Source organism: Tupaia chinensis, unplaced genomic scaffold, assembly GCF_000334495.1.
Source record: "Tupaia chinensis unplaced genomic scaffold, TupChi_1.0 Scaffold139757_1, whole genome shotgun sequence".
Classification (NCBI taxonomy): domain Eukaryota; kingdom Metazoa; phylum Chordata; class Mammalia; order Scandentia; family Tupaiidae; genus Tupaia; species Tupaia belangeri.
Window position 1 is genome coordinate 2,691,631 of NW_006199637.1, and position 18,280 is coordinate 2,709,910.

Consider the following 18,280-nt stretch of genomic DNA (forward strand, 5'->3'; position numbering starts at 1 on the left):
CCTAGTGGACAGCATACCCTTTTGTGACACTATTGTCCAGTGGGCATTTGAAAGCAGCTTCAAATGCCTTACCTGAGGTCATTTTCATGCCATGCTGTGAGATGGAGGCTGGCCTTCCCATGGCAGAGACGTGAAGACCCAAAGCTCTGGGAGGCAGAGATCTGCCCGAGCTGGTGGCACATCTGATGGAGTACCCCCCATGCTATGCCACCCTTTACCACATAATTCCCCCAACCCTTCAAACGTTGAGATCCAGACCCCCAAGGTAGCATGCAAATAAAGGTTAAGTGCTTCCCTAACCCCCTCTTAGATGGATTGCATGGTTGAGCACACAGGACGGGGGTCGGGGAAGGCAGCCCATAGCAAGCGAGCAGTCCCGGACAGCCAGGGCAGCTTCCTGCTGCACGATCTGGGCTTTGCCTGTAACTGGCTGTGTTACTTCAGGGAACTTCTTCCCACGCTGGGCTTCAGTACCTTCATGTGAACAATGAATGTGGGACAAGGGATTTCTTCCCCGGTACATGAGTTCTTCCATTCCAACATTCTAGAAGTGACACCCAGCCACTCTCTTGTGTCCTTTTGTTTTTACTAAAAAGAAAGTCCAGGGCCAGCAGGTGGCATCGTGGTTAAGGTGCTGGATCCCACATGGCTGACTCCGTGGTTCAAATCCTGGTCCCGGCAGCTTGAAAATCACTCTGAGTGTGTGTGTGTGTGCCCAGAATTCCAAGAGGAGAATGGAGAAGGGACTGTGGCATGGCCATCCCTCCTGGTGGGTGATTTCTCACTTTTCCACTCTCTCTCTGGCAAGTGCCTATGCAAAAGAAAAAAAAAAAGTCCGATACTGTCAATTTTTTTTTCTTTTCTTTTTTAATAAAGTTCAAAACAACATTCTAAGGCCCCAGGTTTTAGACAAGGTAACTGTCATCTCCACTGTCACTGTCCATTACCTTCTTCCTGTGACACAGGCCAAGGGCCAGAGAAGTTCGGGGGACCCTGGGACTCAGGGCTGGTAGAAAGGAGAGGTTCCTTTAGAGTCTATTTTAAGGGAGGAACTTGGTGGTTTGTTTTATGGCTGAGCTGCCCAGGAAAACGGGCTGAGGCTACGCTCTACAGTTCTGATGAGCAACCCTGGAATTAAGAGTGCTCAGCTCCCGGGGCTCCTGAGCCATCCCTTCTCTGCAGGGTAGGTCAGCAGTGCACGAGGATTCCAGCCCAGCTGCAGGAGAGCCACCCCCAAGAGCCCACTGAGACCCATGTGGTTGGGGGGGCCTAGGTTTAGAACCAGACGAACCTAGGAGGCATACTGGCTCTGTGAGGAAGTCGCTTCACGTCTACTGTTTTCTTATCTGTGCCCACCTCTAAAGGCTCTTGAAAGAGAGAACGAATGATAAGCACTTAATACAATGCTGGGGATACTGGAATGACTCAAAACGGCAGAGTCCTGCTACTTCCACCATCCTGGGGGTTCTGTGTGCAGAAGGCTGCTAGGGGGCAGGGTGAGAAGAGGGGGTAGGGCTGAGACCCAGATCTGCTCTAGGTCCCAGTCTGCTGCAGAATCATGTGGCCAGGGCCCCAGGCACCTAACAGGAGACCTTTCTTGCCAAACGATTTGCAACTCTGGGCTCCGTTTCTCCACTTTACAATAGAAGGTGATGCATTCATAGCCCAGGCGTGGAGGGCCGCCTGGGACTCCGCTGGTCACTTCATTGGGCAGGGAGGGGGTGTGAGCAAGGACATCACAGTGAGCACAGGGAGGGGAGGCACCACTGGGGGTGGGGCAATTCCAACAAATGGGCTGAGACTCTCTTCAGGTTGGTCAGAATCACAGGCCCAGAGGATGCTGGGACCAAAGGGCACCAAAGGCCACAGTGCTGACCCTGATTTGCTAGAGTGTAACACCAGGCCCAGAGCACCAGGGAACATGCTGGAGAACACACTCCGAGTGAGCAGCAGTCCGGCCTGAAACCTGGGTCTTTGGACAGCTCCAGGGAGTATCTTACACGTGGTAGAAAATACGGTGCTAAGTTCTGGTTCGAACTTGCTGACTTCTTTGGAGAACCCAGTCTAGCTTGCGATTCAGAAACGACATGATCTCTTCCTGTAAACCAGTCTGTGATTCAGAAAAGCTAGGTTGTCAGTTCCTGCAGCTCACGTCCAGGACTTAGCTATCGTGCTGCAGAAAGGGCTCGGAGGCTGGGCTCGGCCATGGCACTCAGGCCTGTGGGGTCTGGCTAATGCCATACTGAAGGTGTGAGTGACAAGCGTCTTGTCACCTTTGGTGGCAGCAGCTGCCCTGGAGGACTGTAGGAAGGGGTCAGGGCTCGGTCTTGCCGACAGGGCACACGCGGCCCATCAGTCTGTGCGGCCTTGGCCTCAGGGTGAAGACAGAGCCTTCGGGTGGCAGCAGCAATGGCGTCGAGGGAGGCTCAGCTAGCATCGTTGATGGGAGTCCGGGTGCCGCCTAGCAGTCTCTCACGTTCGCTCTCCTCTGCAGGGGGCCGGGCTCTGGCTAGGCGGGCCAGCAGCGGACGGTGTAGCCCATTGTACAGAGCCGTTCCCATCAGGAGGATGAGGAAACCAAGGATCTGCAGCCCGTGGAAGGCCTCCCAGCCCAGCGCCAGGCTCAGCGCCCATATGACGACGGTCCGCAGGCTGTCCAGCACCATGCGGGTGGTGGCGCTCAGCTCCTTGGTGACGCTGATGCCCGCGAAGTTGAAGAAGGCGATGCTGCTGATGTTGCCCAGCAGCGCCAGGGAGATTAGGGGCTGCCGGCCCACCTGGCAGAAGGCGTCCAGCGCGTCCTCCAGCGAGCCGTGAGGGTTTCCGCTGAAGGAGCCGGCGGGGATGTAGTACATGGGTACCAGCAGCAGGGAGAGGATCACGAAGCCAAAGAGGCCTGCGGAGCGGAGGGCGCACGTCACCTGCCGGCCTGCCCTAGGTTCTGGGCCGCCCCTTCCTAGGGACCTCCCACCAGCTCCTTCCTGCCAGGTGCCATGGCCTGGCCCTGGAAGCCACCCCTCGCCCTCTCGTCAGGAGCTTACAGCCTTCCAAAGGGGCTCTCGCTGCCCGTTCTGTATTTGAATTCAGAAACCAGCCTTTCTTTTTCTTTTTTTTTTTTTTTTAGAAAGTGAGAAATCACCACTCAGGGGGGATGGTCACGCCGCAATCCCTTCTCCTCTCGGGATCCTGGGCACGCACGCACACGTGCCCGGCATGAGTTTAAAGCCGCCGGGTCTAGGACACGAACTGCGGTAGACTATGTGGGAGTCCAGCGACATAGTCATTACGCTAACTGCAGAAACCAGCCTTTCTTGACTGGACCAAGAGTAAGAAATGCATTTTAAATTGTGATGCAGTGTGCTGGTCATCCCAGTTAGTGACTGAGGCATCACCAGCCTAAGGCTGGCCTGGGCAACACAGTGAGACCCTGTCAAACAAGCCCAGGTATGCTGGCACATCCCTGGGTCCTGGCTGGGACAATGAGGCCGGAGGATTGCATGACATGGTGAAACCTGGTCTTAGAAAAACAACTGTGGTGTAGAGCAGGTGGTGTGGACGTTGAGGCAACTGGATTCGACACGGCTGACTTCACAGTTCGAATCCCAGACCCGATGGCTTGAAAATCATGCTGGGCGCACTTGTATGCATGCCCAAAATCCCAGGGGGAGAAGGGATTGTAGCGTGGCCATCCCCCTTAAGGAGTGATTTCTCACTTTCCCTATCTGTCTCTCTCTGGTGAGTGCACGCACCCCATATCAAAAAGCTAAAAAACAAAACAAACTGTGACCAGAATATGTGTACATGGGCAGGAGAGTACAAACACGCTCACAAAACAATAGCTACCCTTCCTGTGTGCAGGGCTCTCCGACATTTTAAAATTCTATTCTATTCATTTAAAAAAGAATTGCTGGCTGCAACTCACTGTGTTGCTGTCGGGAGCCTGGAAAAACACAGTTCTCAATTCAGTTGCTCCTGGTCTGTGACGAGGAGCTAGCGTCAGAATGTAAGCTGATGCACTGTTTCATTCATAGTCTGGCTAGAAACTAAAAAGGAGTGGAAACAGTCTGCTTTGCAACAGTTCATACTCTGCTGTAAGCTCCTTAGCTCCCACGGGGGGCCAGGCACCAGCAGCTCCCTCACACGTGCCAGTCCACAGGCCGTTTTGGGTAGCTGGGCTCTAATCTGTCTTGCTAATCTTGTATTAAAAAAAAAAAAATCTACCAGAGGGTGCATGCACTTGTTGGAGAGAGAGAAAGGGGAAGAGGGAAAGGGAGAAAGCACTGCCCAAGGGGCATGTGGGGTGGTGGTGGCTGCAATCCCTTCTCCATCTTTCCCTCCTTTTGGGATTTTGGGCAAATACACAGGCCTAGTAGGTTTCTGAAGCTGTCAGATCCAGGACGCCAACTGCGTGGTTGGCCATGTGGAAACCAGCTGCTCTAACCAGCAGGCCACGAGTTGGCCCAGTTAATCTCATATTTTTAAAGCTTAATTATGGTAGTTACTTCTAGGCTCAAGACCCGTCAGTGGTTCCTCCCTGCCTGTCACATAAAGTCTAGACCTACTTGCCCGCTGCCAGGGTTTGCTATGATAGGAACCTGACCTACTTAATTCCTGCTTCTGCTCTGCTGGAGTGCCCTCCTCCCCTCTCTTGCCTTTGAAATCTGCAACTGGAATGCCAGCTTCAGCATCAAACCTGAAGTGCACTCAAATTACTCCCCTCACTGGTTTCCTGGTCCACGGTCAGTTCCTGGGCTTCTGCTCTGCTGGAGTGCCCTCCTCCCCTCTCTTGCCTTTGAAATCTGCAACTGGAATGCCAGCTTCTTGCCTGGGAGACTGAGGCACACGTCTGGCAAGTGAGACACCACTGGGGCATGAGTGGTCCCAGCTCAAAGACACTGCCCGGTCCTCTCCAATTGCTGGTCGCCCCTTAAGAGTGGGGCCTGCATCTCATTCATCTTGGTCCTTGGTCTCCCCAGCTCTGGACACAGCAGTGTCAGATCTGCCCACACACCTGTGGGGAAGTGGTCAGGGGCAAGGGGCAAGGGGCAGCCCTCCCAGAGATCCTAGGTGCTGTGCTTTGCTCGTGTAGTCCACCCTACACGCTGCCCTCCAGTGCACCCCCCAGGGCCCGCACACACCCTCAGTGCCAACTGCCCGCAGCGGGTGCACGTTGTGTTTGTAGACGAATTTCTCCTCTAGCACCATCTGGATGGAGACGATGACCTGGGCCATGATGATCAGCAGGTCCCCTGTGGGAAAGGAGGGTCCAGTGAGGCCAAGGCTGTGCTGGGGCTGGGCGGGTGGGATGACAGCATGGCCAAGGGGACAGACCATGCCAGCACCTGACCCTGGCAGGGCCACAAGGCACAGTCGTGACTCCCTGAACCTGCTCCCTGGCCCAGGGGCTGCAGCTCAGTGGTCAAAGGCCTGCCTGGGCCTGAGAGCTGCCCTACGGGGTAAGCAGGTCTTTCAAGAAACAACAGGCTTTGCAGGAGACATTTCTGGCTACCTGAGCCTGGCTGGGCGACTTAGGGTGGTCACTTCCTTGTAAATGGGGCTGTGAGGCTTCCCTTTGGGGACGGTGAGGGTCCCTGTGATGAGTGCTCGGAGCTCAGCACCAGGTGGACACTCGGCAAGTGCCTGAAGAGCTCTGCTCCTCTCCTCCCCCACATCCAGCAGGGAACATAAGCACATCTGTCTGTCCTAGGACACACGGCCCTCCTCAGCTGGCCTGCTCTTCACCACCCCTCGGGCGGCTCACCACTCTTCCCCGGTGCAGCCTCGCCCTCTCTGGTCTCCCCTGCTCCTCTCTCTGCTGCCCTCGCCCAGGCCTTGGCCTGCAGCAGAGCTCACTCACGTCCGTGTGCCAGCCCTGTGCTGGGCTCCCGGGCAGGGCTATGCCGCAGCCGTACCTGTGATCACATCGCTGAGTTTGTGCTGATTGTCATGCTTGCTCAGGAAGTCAGCCAGGCCCACGACCACCAGCCCCGCGATGGTTGCCAGGATGCCCAGCCACTGGCTCAGCACCAGCCTCCGGCCCAGGAAGGCCACCGAGAACAGGCCTGTGAAGATGATCACTGCGCCCCGCAGCATCTGGAAGCTGGAGGCGCTGGTCATGTTCAGGGCTAGGAGAGGAGGGATGTACAGCTGTGAGCTCCTGAGGGCCAAGACCGGCTGGAGACGGGCTGGGCACACAGCGAGGCTTGACACGCCTTAGCTGTGTGCGTGCGTGCGTGTGTGTGTAGTCTGTGGGACAGCAGAAGGGTGGGCTGGCAGTGGAGGCTCCACCAGTGGCCCTTCCTAACCCTTCCCAGCCGGAAGGGACAGGACCAGATACTCACCCACATACATGAGGCTGGTCCCCGTCATGTCACAGAGGGCTGGGGGCAGGAAGAGAAGGGGGTTGAAGGGCTGCTGGGGGTCTATGCTGGAGTCCAGCTGGCCTGCAGCTCTGCAGCGGAGCAGGTAGAAGGCAGCCAGGCAGGAGAACTCTCCCAGGAACATGCCCACGGCCTGCAGGGATGAGAACTCCAATGATGAGAATTCAGGCATTATCTCTGACAGAAAAGGTTTTCAATACAACCTTTCTTCAAATAGGAGTCCCTGAACTCGAAGGTGTAGAAAGGGCCAGCAGGTGCTGCCATGTGACACAGTGCTCACGACACTAGGCCCACATGAGAAGCCCTAGGTCCACGTCCCGAGGTCTCCCTGTACATGCAGGGGCATGCATGTGCATACCCTGAATGACCGAGGCTGCGTAGATCATGGCATGAAGACCCTGCTGGGGGGGGTGCCCCCTCCATGGAAGAAATACATAAACTTAAAAAAAAAAAAAGACAAATGCAGACTGCCACAGAGGCTAGAGGCTGGCCTCTGCCCCAAAGGCCCCAAAATAGCTTGACCGAAGCCCTGAGACAAGCAGATCCTCGTCTGAGAATCTGAGCCATCCATCTAGGCCAACCCAAGCCAAGTTCCAGACGGAGAAACTGAGGCCCAGAGAGGTTCAAAGACCTATATCAGGCCACAGAGCAGGGTGCCGACAGGGCCGGGGCTGAAACAGGAATCTCCTGACCCCCAATCCAGCACAGGGTGTCTTCTTCCTGTGGTGTCTGTCCCGTCACAGTTGGGGTGTGGGTCCCCACAGGATGGAGAATGGGTTTTGCCACTGAGGTTGACAGTTCCCACGTGTCCTGACTTAGACAAGGAGAGTGCATGTCCTCTCCCCACAGAGGACTCTCGGGGGTACCTTCAAACCCGGGCCTCTGCTCTGGGGATGGAAAAAGAGAAACAGAGGGCTCTTCTGCTTCTTAGGTTAGGGAGCAGCCCGGACACCTGGCAGATGGGAGATGGGGAGGGACGGGGCCAGATACCTGGAGGAAGGGGTGCTGGAAGCTGTGCTCCTGGCTTCCTCCGCAGCCCTCGGCCGTGAAGTTGTCCGCCCACCTGCAGCAGAGAGAGGAGGTCAGACCCCGGCAACACTCAGCATTCTCCACGCTGCCCCAGTGCTCTCAGGAGGCCCCTCTCAGCACCAAGAGGCCAGACCTGGGTGACTACTGCAAAGTGGGGCTCCCTCTCAGAGGCCAGTCTTCAGAGCAAGGGGTTTTACTCTGGCCTTTCCTTACATGATGAATGTGGAACTGCAGTACCCATACCTTTGAAATGTGTAGACATCAGGGTATTCTCAGGATCACATTAGTGACTGCAGAGATTGTGAAGAATCATTTACACGCATAACTCATCAAAATTACAGTCATTAGGCCCAGTGCTTAGAATCTAATGTATTAAGCAGCACACATACATATGTAACTCTGTCACAAATTTGCTTTTTAAATGTTTGATAACCTTATTACAATTTAATTGGCTTCTTCTGTAGTCTGTGGTCTCTAATTTGCACATATTAAGACATTACTGTAATAGAGGTCCACAGACACCACACTGTCAAAGGGACAGGTGGCATAGGAGTACCAACCGCCAGGGTTTGTGGGCTCATGGAAATGACCCCAGACCTAACAGTTCAGCCCTGGCCCTGCCTCCCCTCCTGCTCCCCTGGCTGCTGGCTTCGGGAAGCCTGGCTCCCGGGGCCCAGGCCCAGAGCCAAGAGCGTGTGATCTGGCCCAGACTGAGAATGGCGAGGCGGTGGCCCCTCCTGGTGTGGGACATCTTGGGGTAGGCACAGAGCTCTGACAGCGGCAGCTGCATCATGGGCTCAGGTTCAGGCAGACCCAGAGCTGCTTCCTGGGGGCCGCTGACCTGCTCACGCCACAGTACCCCCACACAAACAGCACACGTCTCTAAGGGCAGGATCCGCAGTCTTTCCAGAGCAGCCATATCACACTGGCTTCTCTGTAACGAGCTGGAGCTCCCAGAGGCCAGAGGAGTCTTCTGGTTCCCATGCCGCCCCACAGCCCACGGGAGCCCAGGCCACTGCTTGTACCAAGAGTTACAGCCTGGGTGTGACGAAGAGCCTGTTCGTCCCTGGTTTCTTTGTGTCCCTGAGTTTGGAGAAGGAGACAGGGTGCTCTTTTCTACCGCCCAGGGCAGGGGCATGATGCCCAGGTCCAGGCAGTAGGCAGGGCGAGCTGGGGGTGATGGAGCTCTAGATCTACTCAGAGAACTGAGCGCACCCCAGAGTGAGGGAACAAAACGGCTTCAGCAAACCGATCCCCCACAATTCCGGAGATGTAGAGAAAGGGGGGCAATGAGAAGCGCTTGTAAGCTTGGGAATGGTGGGGTCACAGGAGAGTGGGAGGAAGGAGTACGGTTTAGACATGAGTGGTTAGAAGGCAGAGGAACCTGGAGCCCTGCACGGTCAGGGACCGGGCTGTAACCAGCTCCAGCACCGAAGGGGCAAAGAAAGACCCTGCTACAGAACAGCCACCTCTTCTCAGATCCAGCCCTGCCTGATCTTCTGCTGCTTCGGACTCTTGGATCCCCAGGCAGGACAGGACTTGGATGTGGGTGTGCACAGCCCACCCAGGCAAGGTGCCCTCCAACCCCGGCTTGCTTTTGCAGTGAGAGTCCATGGGGAAGGCCTGGGTGAGGCAACTGTGCCAAACAGGGAAGCAAAAGGCCCATGAGGAAGGTCTGGGTGAGGCAACTGTGCCAAACAGGGAAGCAGGAGGAGAGCAGAGGTCAAGTTTCACCAAACGCAGTCACCTGCCCCGGAGCAAGCGAGCGGTCAGAGACAGGAACTGCCAGGGCTGGAGCCAGGGCTCCCCCGCGTGGGACAGAGGCTGTCAAGTCCAGGATGGTCAACCAGAAGCCTAAGGCAGGGACTTTCCTTTTCAGAAGGGGTAGCAAGTTCAGAAGTCACTTCCTCATCCTAGTGCCATACCCAGACCACACATGGCAGACCCAAGAAGTCCTCCCAGATTTATTAGTGGTGCCACCGCACAGAACTCATCCTGGACCACTGCCTGCACAGCTGGCAGGTGTGACAACTCACCTCCATAGCACCTTCTGGTTCCACGTTCACTGTCACCTGAGAAGCTTGGGGTCCGGCTCTGTCCACATCTCTTAGTTCCTTGCTCCTGGCCTTACTACACAGAAGCTCAAGTGTCTGCTGAATGAGTGAGCCCTGGACCTCACCTAGCAATCTGGCCAGGTCCAGCAGCCCAGGGGCTGTCTTGTGAGCCCTGCTGCCCCTCCAGGTCTGAGGTGCCCCCAGTTGATGAAACAGGCTGGGCTGAAAGGGCAACCCCTCTGGGGCCTGTCCTTCCCCAGGGCTGGGCACCTCACAGGAGCTGGCAGTGGGGCTGGTGCTGATGCAGGGCTGTCTGCTGTGTCCATGGGTAGGTCTGCCCGGACAGGCCCTGATGGCGACATTCCCAGCTGCTGAGAAACAGGATCTCTTTGTATCTGAGGGTCTGAGGCAGGCTTGCAGCCTGAGGGATTGGGTGTCAGTGAGGAGAGGCTAGGGCCTGCAGCCACACTGGATGGAGAAGTCGGCTTTCTCCCTGTGGCCCAGTGACAGGCTTGGCTCATTGCGCAAGCTCAGAAGGACTGTAGGTCTCATGGACAAAGCCCAAATCCAGCCCGCCCGTCTGGGATGACTGCACTGACCCCTAAGGTGGGGTGGCACTTTGCCACTCGTCAGTGCTTCACAGATATGCTTTCTTTAGTGCACAATTCACCAAGCACTGACTTTGGGCCAGCCCTGTGCTGGGCATTTCATGTGCGTTGTCCCATGTCAGCCGCCCACTAAGGATCCCATTTTACAGACAGGAACTCCAAGTGCTGGGGTAGAAAGAGCTGGTGGAGCTCACAGTTAACAAGGGAAAGATTTGGGCGAAACCCTAAAATTTGCACTCAGAAAAGGCAGCAGAATACATGGGAAGCTCTTTTGAGTCGCACAGAGCATGGAGGAACACAGGGCTCCTTAGGTGTCCAGACAGGGCTAGCACCCAGGAATCTCGATGTCCAGGTCTATGTCCCTTCCTGGACACTCTGACGCTCTCCTGTGACCCTCTCATTTCAGATCCCCCTGCTCCCTCTGCTGGGAAGAGGAGGGGGTCAGCCTGGCCATGTGGCTTCATTCTCCACAGACACTGGATTCTGGGGGAAAGCCCTGGCCTCTAGGGCAGGGGGCCTGCAGGCCCTAGGAGGGATAGGCTAAGACGCCCCCATGAGGAAGTACCCTTTGCTGGCAGAGGCTGGCATTACTCCCTGGCACCCAAACTCAAAGCTCAGCATCCTGGGAGGTGCGTGTGCCCACATGTAGGCTGTGGGTGGTGGGCGGACTGAGGAAGTGGCTGATGTGGCCGGCTCAGGCTGAGGAGTTGTGTGTTCATTCCTGCAGAATCTCTGCCATTTCCCCTCAGCAATCCAGCTGTCAAGCCCAGTGAGTCAGCCTCTTTCTCCTGCCGGGGGAGCTACGGAAGTGGTACAGGCTCTCCACTTTCTGGGGTGTCTCAGTAAGTGGCTGGGTTTATAAGGTGATAAATGACAGTGAGCCTCCCTCATCTCCATGAGCTAGAAAATCCTCTTCAGTAGACCCTCCAGAGCGTCTGGAAGGCTGGGCAGGGATTATCATGCCCATTTCACAGATGAAGAGACCAAGGCTTGGAGAGGCCAGGTGACTCATCTAACCCCACAGCTGCCACGCCTCACGTTCTTTCTACTCTTACACTGCCCTCCTGATTTAAGGCTTCCTCAAGCTGGCCCAGCAAGCCTTTGAAGCAAGAACCCCCATGCCAGTTTATTAAGTTTTAGGGTGGGGGCGGCTGCCAAGCTGGTCCCAGGCTTCCTGCCACTTTCCTGGCAGGGCCCCTGGCCCAGGGATGAATGCAAGTCAGGCATATGCCCCTCCCTGAGTCACCAGGCCTGTGCCGAGCACTTCACGTGTGTTGTCCTTTGTAAGCCACCCATGAAAACAGAGCTTCTTTGCAGATAGGAACATCAAGCCCTGGGGTAGAGGGGTAGAAAGAGCCGGTAGCGCTCACTAGTAATGAGGAGGAAGATTCAGAGTGGAACTCTGCTTGAGCTTACACTCTGAAAGGCAGCAGAATACGTGGACAGCTCGGACTTCTGAGTCACACAGGGCCACGGAATGGCTGGCTGGGTGGGCCCACAGCCCACAGAGGCTTTCGAGGGGAGCTGAGCCTCACTCAGTGGTGTTCCTTGACCCTGAGCTGCAGAGCTCCAGCTGGATCTGGGAGACCAGGGCTCTGCGATGGGTACCACTCTACAGATGGGCACTGGTTCAAGCACACAGAAATGATCTGGTCTCAAGGAGATGACTGACAGGTGCTGGTGAGAAAGTCAAGGAAAGGAGAAGTGACCACTTCACAGGCAGGGGCCTAGGGCCAGCTGACCGGTGGCTTTTCCTCCCAGGAGGCACGTGACTCCTATCCCCACGCCTGCCAGGGCGTTCCTGTCTCCCCGTGGCCTTCTAAAACCTGCTGAGCAGGCAGAGAGGAGGGCTGGTCTGTCGGCCCGGCCCGGCAGCAGCACGTGCTCACACACTTCCTTATCCACTGCCTTTCGACCTCCCAAACCAGGGACAGGGCCAAGAAACTGCCAGAGCCTCTTGGTGCGAACCCTGAGTGGCCTTGGGCTCCAAGGGCAAGGCACATGGGGCGATGGCCCGTCCTAGAGGGAGGGTACCCTGAGGGCTGGGAGAGGTAGGGCCACCTACAGGATTACACCTTCCTGGGACATAGGCTTGTCAGTCCTGGTCTGGGAAGAGGACTCTCCCAGGAGGAGGGGCTCTGGGGCCTGCCAGCAGCCATAGTGGGACAGCATAGGATGAGAACCTGAGGTCTGGCTTCCAGCCCATTCTGCAACCAACCAGTTGACTCACAAAAGCAAAGTTCTCTTGTGGTCTCCCCTGTAAATTGTGGGATTAGGCTGGATGATTTTTATGTTTCTGGCAACTCTAAATGCCCCAAATTTGACTGGACTCCAAAGTTCCCAGCCTTACCCACCACGTGGTTAAGAGGATGGATTCTCGAGCCAGGCCCCTCTGGCCTACCTGTAAATTGTGCTACTTAGTGGTGTGATGTCACCTCTCCATACCTCGGTTTTCTCACTCAGGGATGAGTTTACCTCACAGGTGGTTGAGAGAATCTACTGGGTTCACACATGACAGGTGTCCGGGGCAGGCCCTGGCCCATGGGGAGGGATGCTTTCTGGGCATGAGTTGGTTAAGCTGGTTATGATCACATGTCTACCTGCTGGAAACTCAGACTAGGACTGGACTTCTGAATCGCTGACTCACATCGGGGTGTACACAGCTGTTCCCCCACATCCATTCTCACGAAGAGTATCCTGCTCACGGTTTAGCCCTAGAACTCTGTTCAGGGCCCAATTTCGGTTCTGGGGCCCATCTCAGGATGGGAGGATCCAGGCTGCAGGGCAGGGGATAAGACCGAAGGTCGGACCTCCCACCTCGGATCCTCCTTCCAGACTCTCAGGCAGCTGCCAAGGGCGTTGCCTCCTTAGAGACCGATCTCGTGGCTTCCTACCTGACTGGTTTGGAGCTTTTTATGGAAAGAACCGAGTCAGCACAGTTTACACTAGCAGTAGCTGGCAATCTGGACTCCCCTTGGGCATAGCTACCCGGGCAGACTTACAGCCGTGCTCCAAGCACTTGACCAAGCCTTGGTCAGTGGGATGGCTGGATGGAGGAGTTGTTCTGAGTTCAGATCCTGGGATGGGAGCCCTTGGGCTGGGGCTCCTTTGCAGTAACAGAGCACCGTATAGAAGGGCTCAAAGCCCAGGAGACCAGCAGCCCTCCATGAGACACAGCTGGCCAGAAGTGAACGGTAGAAACAGGTGGGGCCCACCCAAAGCCCCAGTGACTCACTCTGCCCTCCCTTTGGGGAAGGAAGGACATTGAGGCCACCATGTGTGTACACATTTGTCACCTCCACCTCGGATTCTAGGCTTCTCAAAGACCAAGACCTGCCTGCAGTCACATCTGTCTCCTCACACACTGTGGGCACCTCGCACATGTCCGATGAGTTCCCTCTCTCCCAGTTCTTCCTTCTGAGGCAAACGGCAGAGGAGATTTAATCTCTTATCACTGGTGGAATGTGCCAGGTCCGAATGCCTCAGAAGTGAATGAGAAATGGCTGCTCCTTGCAAGGACTCACAGTCAGCTTCTCACAGTGTGGAACCCAGCAGAAAACCCAGGGACGTGGAGCATGCTCAGAGGGTGGAACAGCTGCAGCTGGAGGTCCTCGAGTCAGCTCTGGAGCCCGACAGGCCCAGTGGAGGTGCCGTCTAACAGGGAAGGGCAGTGCCCACTGCTCTCAGAATCAGTTCAGAGAAAGGCCAGGTCCTGGGCACTGGGGTTCTCAACAGTGAACAGCACTGAGCTGGGGACAGAGAAAACACAAACGGTTGCCCAGAGACAAGGCTGCCTCCCTGCCCGGGACACAAAGGAGGCTATATCTGGGTACTCACTCCCAGCCTCCTGGCAGGCCATCGCTGCCTCGCCCCCATGCATCAGAGCTGAACTACCCGCCTGCCCTCCCTGCCCTCTCCGTCTGGCCTAATGACACTGCTCCTCTAGGAAGTCTGGAGTTTCCTTGCCTCTGGCCTCTGCTAGCAGGCCTGTGGTCTCTCCCACCTGTGCCTTCCTGTCCCTCCTCTGTGCCACCTCCTAGTTGCCCTCATCTGCCACACAGGTTTATCCCTGCACCAAACCACTCTTTGCGTTGACCACTAGGTTAACAGGATCATTGTTCTCCCTTTCAGTTACATCACTGTCAACACGTCACTCCCCATCCTAAAAGCTCCTCTCTGATTACCGGATAAAATCAACGCAGTTATTTGATGCTGGTCACAATCAACTTCGACCAGGCCTTTTGGCTCCCTGCCAAGTCCCCACCACTTATAGAAATCCCACCAGGCTGCAAGGTGCAGCTAACCCCTGCTCTCTGAGGGGCCGCTGGGTCTTCTCTGCCCACTGCCCTTCCCGCCCACTGGTCACTGGGCCTGTATGGACCCTACTGTGGCTCATGTGCACAAGTCCTGGGGCCTCCCCTCTGGTCCCCCGCTCTTGCAGGGTGGGGTTCAGGCTCAGAGAGGAACTGGTCCAACACTCCCGTTAAAGATGAGAAAAATGAGACACGGAGATGGGACGTGACAGTGAATCAAAGCCGGGGCTCGGGTCCCCTGCCCGGGCGCGGCCTCGCTTCCCTTGGGTGGCCATAAAGCACGGGGACCGACCGCACAGACTGCGAGAACCGGAGAAGCCAGGAAAGCACAGCTGAGAGGGGCGGGCGGGCAGGTGCGCGGGGTCGCCAGCGCCCTCGGGCCCAGCGGAGCCCGCTCCCGATCCGGCCCAGACTCACTTTGCCGAGAGCGTGTTGATGGAGCCGGTGACGAGCATGAGCCCGGCCAGGAACAGCTGGTACCTGGTCCAGGCCATGGCGGCGGCGGCGTGGGCTTGCTCCAGCCAGCAGCTCCCGCCCGGGTCCCCCGGGGGGGGTCTTCGAGAGCTTCCGGGCCGGGCCGGGCCTCACGTGACCCGAGCCAGCCCCGCCCCGCGCCCGCTCGCCCCGCCCCCAGGAGTGCGTCGGGACAGCGGTGCCAGCGCTGTCCAGGGTGGGCTGCGGGCGTGCTGGTGTTCCCAGGGTAACTCTGCCAAGGCATGGCCGGCCGGGGGTCTCCCTGTTTGTAAAAGGGTCTGATGAGACGATGCAGTGAGGGTGCGTCGTGGAGATTAGAGCGTTTTGTAAACGGTTCAGAGAGATTGAACAGAAACGTGTTAGAGACCAGCTGCAAGGTGCAGACACCTTGCGTCAGAATCGCCCGGGAATTCTGGGAGACCTGGGAAGTGTCCCTAGGGATCCCAGGTGCCTCAGTTGTTCACATCTCTCAGCAGAATCTGCACCCAGGGAGAGACCGTTTCACAGCTGAGGAAACACAGTTGAGAGAAGCCGAGTTCTTTAAGAAGAGGCTAGTGAGTGATGGCGTGGGGTTTGCACCCAGATTCTTCAGTCTCCAAAGTTCTCCAAACAGCACCCTTGCCCAGCACTAGCCTCACACCTGCTCTAGGCCTGCACACTGCTCCTTCCTGGACTCCAGATGCAGACTGTCCCTCGGTTTACTGGGAGTTGATTTCTGGCTTGAAACATCCTCCTCCCGGTTCTCAGTGCCAGCCATGGCCTTCCTCTTCTAGCATGGTAGTGTGCATCCCACTCCAGAGGCAAGACCCCATAGAGGAGCTGTTTCAGACCAGCAGGCACGTCCCCCAAGAGCTGCAGACCTAGGTACTGCAGTACCGAGGGAGAGATAGCTCCCATCAGTGGGCTCCTCTGCTTGCCCTTAGACTGCCTTGAGCTTGTGCAACCAGCCAGTGAAGACTCGGACGCTCTCAAGGGGCTGCCCCAGACCCTTTACTGCAGGAGGATCTGATGGAGCGGGCATAGGAGTGGAGCCCTAGACAGAAATAGGAGGTCACTGGGGGCGGGGGGAGGGCTTTCCTGTGGGAGGGAGTGGCTGTGCGATGGTGCAGAGGCTGAGGAGAACATGGAGCATGGGCTCAGACTATTCCAGAACTTTCCTTCACTGGAGCCTGCTCTCTTCTGTCCTGAGGAGATCTCAAGGAGGTTTCTTTGGAACATCTTGGTCCCAAACCACCACTAGTTTCTTGAAAACTAAAAGGAATTCACTTACCTAAAACATTTACTGAGACAGGGCCCTGTAGGGATGAATGAGACATTGCTTCATTCTGTGCCGAGGGACAGACGGGCAGCCCGCGCCAGCTATGGGGGACAGCTCCTGCAGGCCAGTGACTCATTCACGGGGGTCTGGACCATTTCCCCACAGGTGTTCAGGTCTAGGGCACTGTTCTCAAGTGAACATTACCAACGATCACTGGTGTCACCAGCCCGACATGATGTCACTAGTAGCTCAGCCTCTGTCTGTCTCTACAGTCATATCATAAACGCATTTTAATTTACCATGATGTTCTCACCATTCATCAAACTGCTGTCTCTGGAGCCAGCAGAGAGGAGGATTTATTGGCAAATACCCATGAAGCCCACTAAGCAGAAGGTCCAAGCCTGGTATAGGGCCCTGAAGAGAAGCGGGACAAGGTCACTGCCTTTAAGGAACTTGGATTCGCTGAGGATGGGCTGGGCGGTGTTAGCTGTGCAACTGTGGGAGAATGCGCAAGGGAGGGAGGGATGGGTTCTTCATGGAGGCGGGGAGCTAGGAATGACTGTGACAATCTGAACCATCCCGGGTCAGTAGCTTGTCTTTGAGCAGGTATCTCATATGTGTCAGGCCTGAGCTTTGTGGCCTCAGTTTTTTGTTTGTTTGTTTTTTGAGAATTTTTTTTTTTTTTGCCATAGGGCACATGCGCTCGCCAGACAGAGAGAGACAGAGAGATAGAAAGCAAGAAATCACCTCTAGGGGGGATGGCCATGCTGCAATCCCTTCTCCTCCATTCTCTTCTCGGGATCTTGGGCATGCACGCACACACACCCAGCGTGAGTTTTAAGCCACCAGGTCTGGGATGCGAACCGTGACCAACTACATGGTAGTCCAGCGACATAGCCATTACGCTAACTGCTGGTCCCTGGCCTCAGTTTTCGTAGCGGCCCCATGAAGTTGGAATTGACAGGGGTTTTCTTTCTTTCTGTCTTCATTCTCCTCTTGAGATTCTGAGCACGTGCACATAGGCAAACATGCTGGGCATGTGTTTCAAGTCACAGGATTTGGGACTTGAACTGAGTAGTTGGCCATGTGGGATCCAGCCTCCTTAACCTCCACCATCTGCTGGCACCTTTTCTTTCTTTTTAAAGTTTATTTATTTATTTATTTATTTATTTATTTTTGAGAGAAAGAGGGAGGAAGAGACCTTGGCAGGATCTTGTCCTGCTTCAGTCCTCCCCTCAGCCAACCAGGACCAGAGTGTTCAGATTGACCCAGGATTTGAAACAGAGCCTCCTGGATGGTTCTAGTTTAATATAGCAGTGCCCTGACACCTGTGCCTCTGTAGCCGGGCTGGAGGATTTGAACAGGGACTTGAAGGAGGAGCAGGATTGCTTCAGGTGGAAGAGGGAGAGGGAGCTCATTACAGGCGGAGACACCATGAAGGTGATGGCCCGCCCTCACACCAGGGAGGCTCCAGGTCCCTGCCACCTGGCTAACAGGGGTTTTACAGGTAACATTCGGGCCAATCTTAGTGCTTACTGCTAGAGGCAAGTCCAGGGCTAAGGCACCAGGGCCTCAGGAGACAGGGATTCTGAGAAAAGTGGACAGAATCAGGACGAGTGGGTCTATACACAGGTTTTGCAAAATCCACAGATTGTTATTTGATGAAATTCAGGACTAGAGCGCTGGACGTGGAATACATTTTGCATCATAATTTTGGGAAGCTTTGATTTTTCTGGGTTAAACAACACGTCTGCAAATCAGCACAAACATTAATACTTAATAAAGTCAGTGCAAGGAACTAGCAGGTGGTGTGGTGGTTAACGTGCTGGCCTCCCACATGGCTGACTGTGGTTTGAGTCCCAGACTGGGTGGCTTGCTTTCTCACTTTCCCTCTCTCCCTGTCTTTCTCTGGTGAGTGCGTGTGCCCTGTAACAAATTAAAAAAATAAATAAATAAAATAAAATAATTATTAAAAAAAAATGCAGCCAGCCCTCTGGATCTGTGAGTTCTGCATCTGTGGTTTCTTGTGGCTGTTCCCATCCACGGTGGAGTTAGGCCTAGAATGGCTGCCCCTGTACTGAACACGTACTGACTTTTCTTATTATCAGTATTCTCCTAACAATGCCCTATAACATATTTACAGAGCATTTCCATCGTGTTAGGT

The 18,280-nt window shown here is 55.6% G+C and overlaps 2 protein-coding genes across 3 annotated transcripts in view; both read right to left on the minus strand.

Annotated features, from left to right (window-relative positions):
- Nucleotides 1-838: 838 nt before the first annotated feature.
- Nucleotides 839-14,935, minus strand: SLC35F6 (solute carrier family 35 member F6). 2 transcript variants are annotated; one of them, XM_006162187.3, is made up of 6 exons: nt 14,802-14,935; nt 7,371-7,443; nt 6,342-6,513; nt 5,913-6,125; nt 5,139-5,249; nt 839-2,896 (listed from the first exon to the last, which is right to left on the minus strand). In XM_006162187.3, exons 1-6 carry the CDS (start codon nt 14,876-14,878, stop codon nt 2,427-2,429), a joined length of 1,116 nt encoding a protein of 371 aa, XP_006162249.1. In that variant the 5' UTR covers nt 14,879-14,935; the 3' UTR covers nt 839-2,426. The 2 variants fall into 2 exon arrangements, with proteins under 2 accessions (XP_006162249.1, XP_014448621.1); XM_014593135.2 differs by lacking the exon at nt 14,802-14,935 and adding an exon at nt 13,596-13,936.
- Nucleotides 14,936-15,777: 842 nt separating this feature from the next.
- KCNK3 (potassium two pore domain channel subfamily K member 3) overlaps nt 15,778-18,280 on the minus strand; it is a 60,913-nt gene continuing 58,410 nt past the window's right edge. Inside the window, exons 3-4 of the mRNA XM_014593096.2 lie at nt 16,487-16,611; nt 15,778-15,863 (exon numbers count right to left, since the gene is read on the minus strand). Of these exons, the coding sequence (XP_014448582.1) occupies nt 15,778-15,863; nt 16,487-16,611 (211 nt within the window). The remainder of the gene's footprint in view (nt 15,864-16,486; nt 16,612-18,280) is intronic.

Coding starts and splice junctions, on each gene's coding strand:
- SLC35F6 (XM_006162187.3), bottom strand. CDS start 14,878: ATGGCCTGGACCAGGTACCAGCTGTTCCTGGCCGGGCTCATGCTCGTC. Junction 7,444..14,801: donor ATCAACACGCTCTCGGCAAA/GTGAGTCTGGGC, acceptor TCTCTGCTGCAG/GTGGGCGGACAACTTCACGG. Junction 2,897..5,138: donor GCGGGCAGTTGGCACTGAGG/GTGTGTGCGGGC, acceptor TCCGCTCCGCAG/GCCTCTTTGGCTTCGTGATC.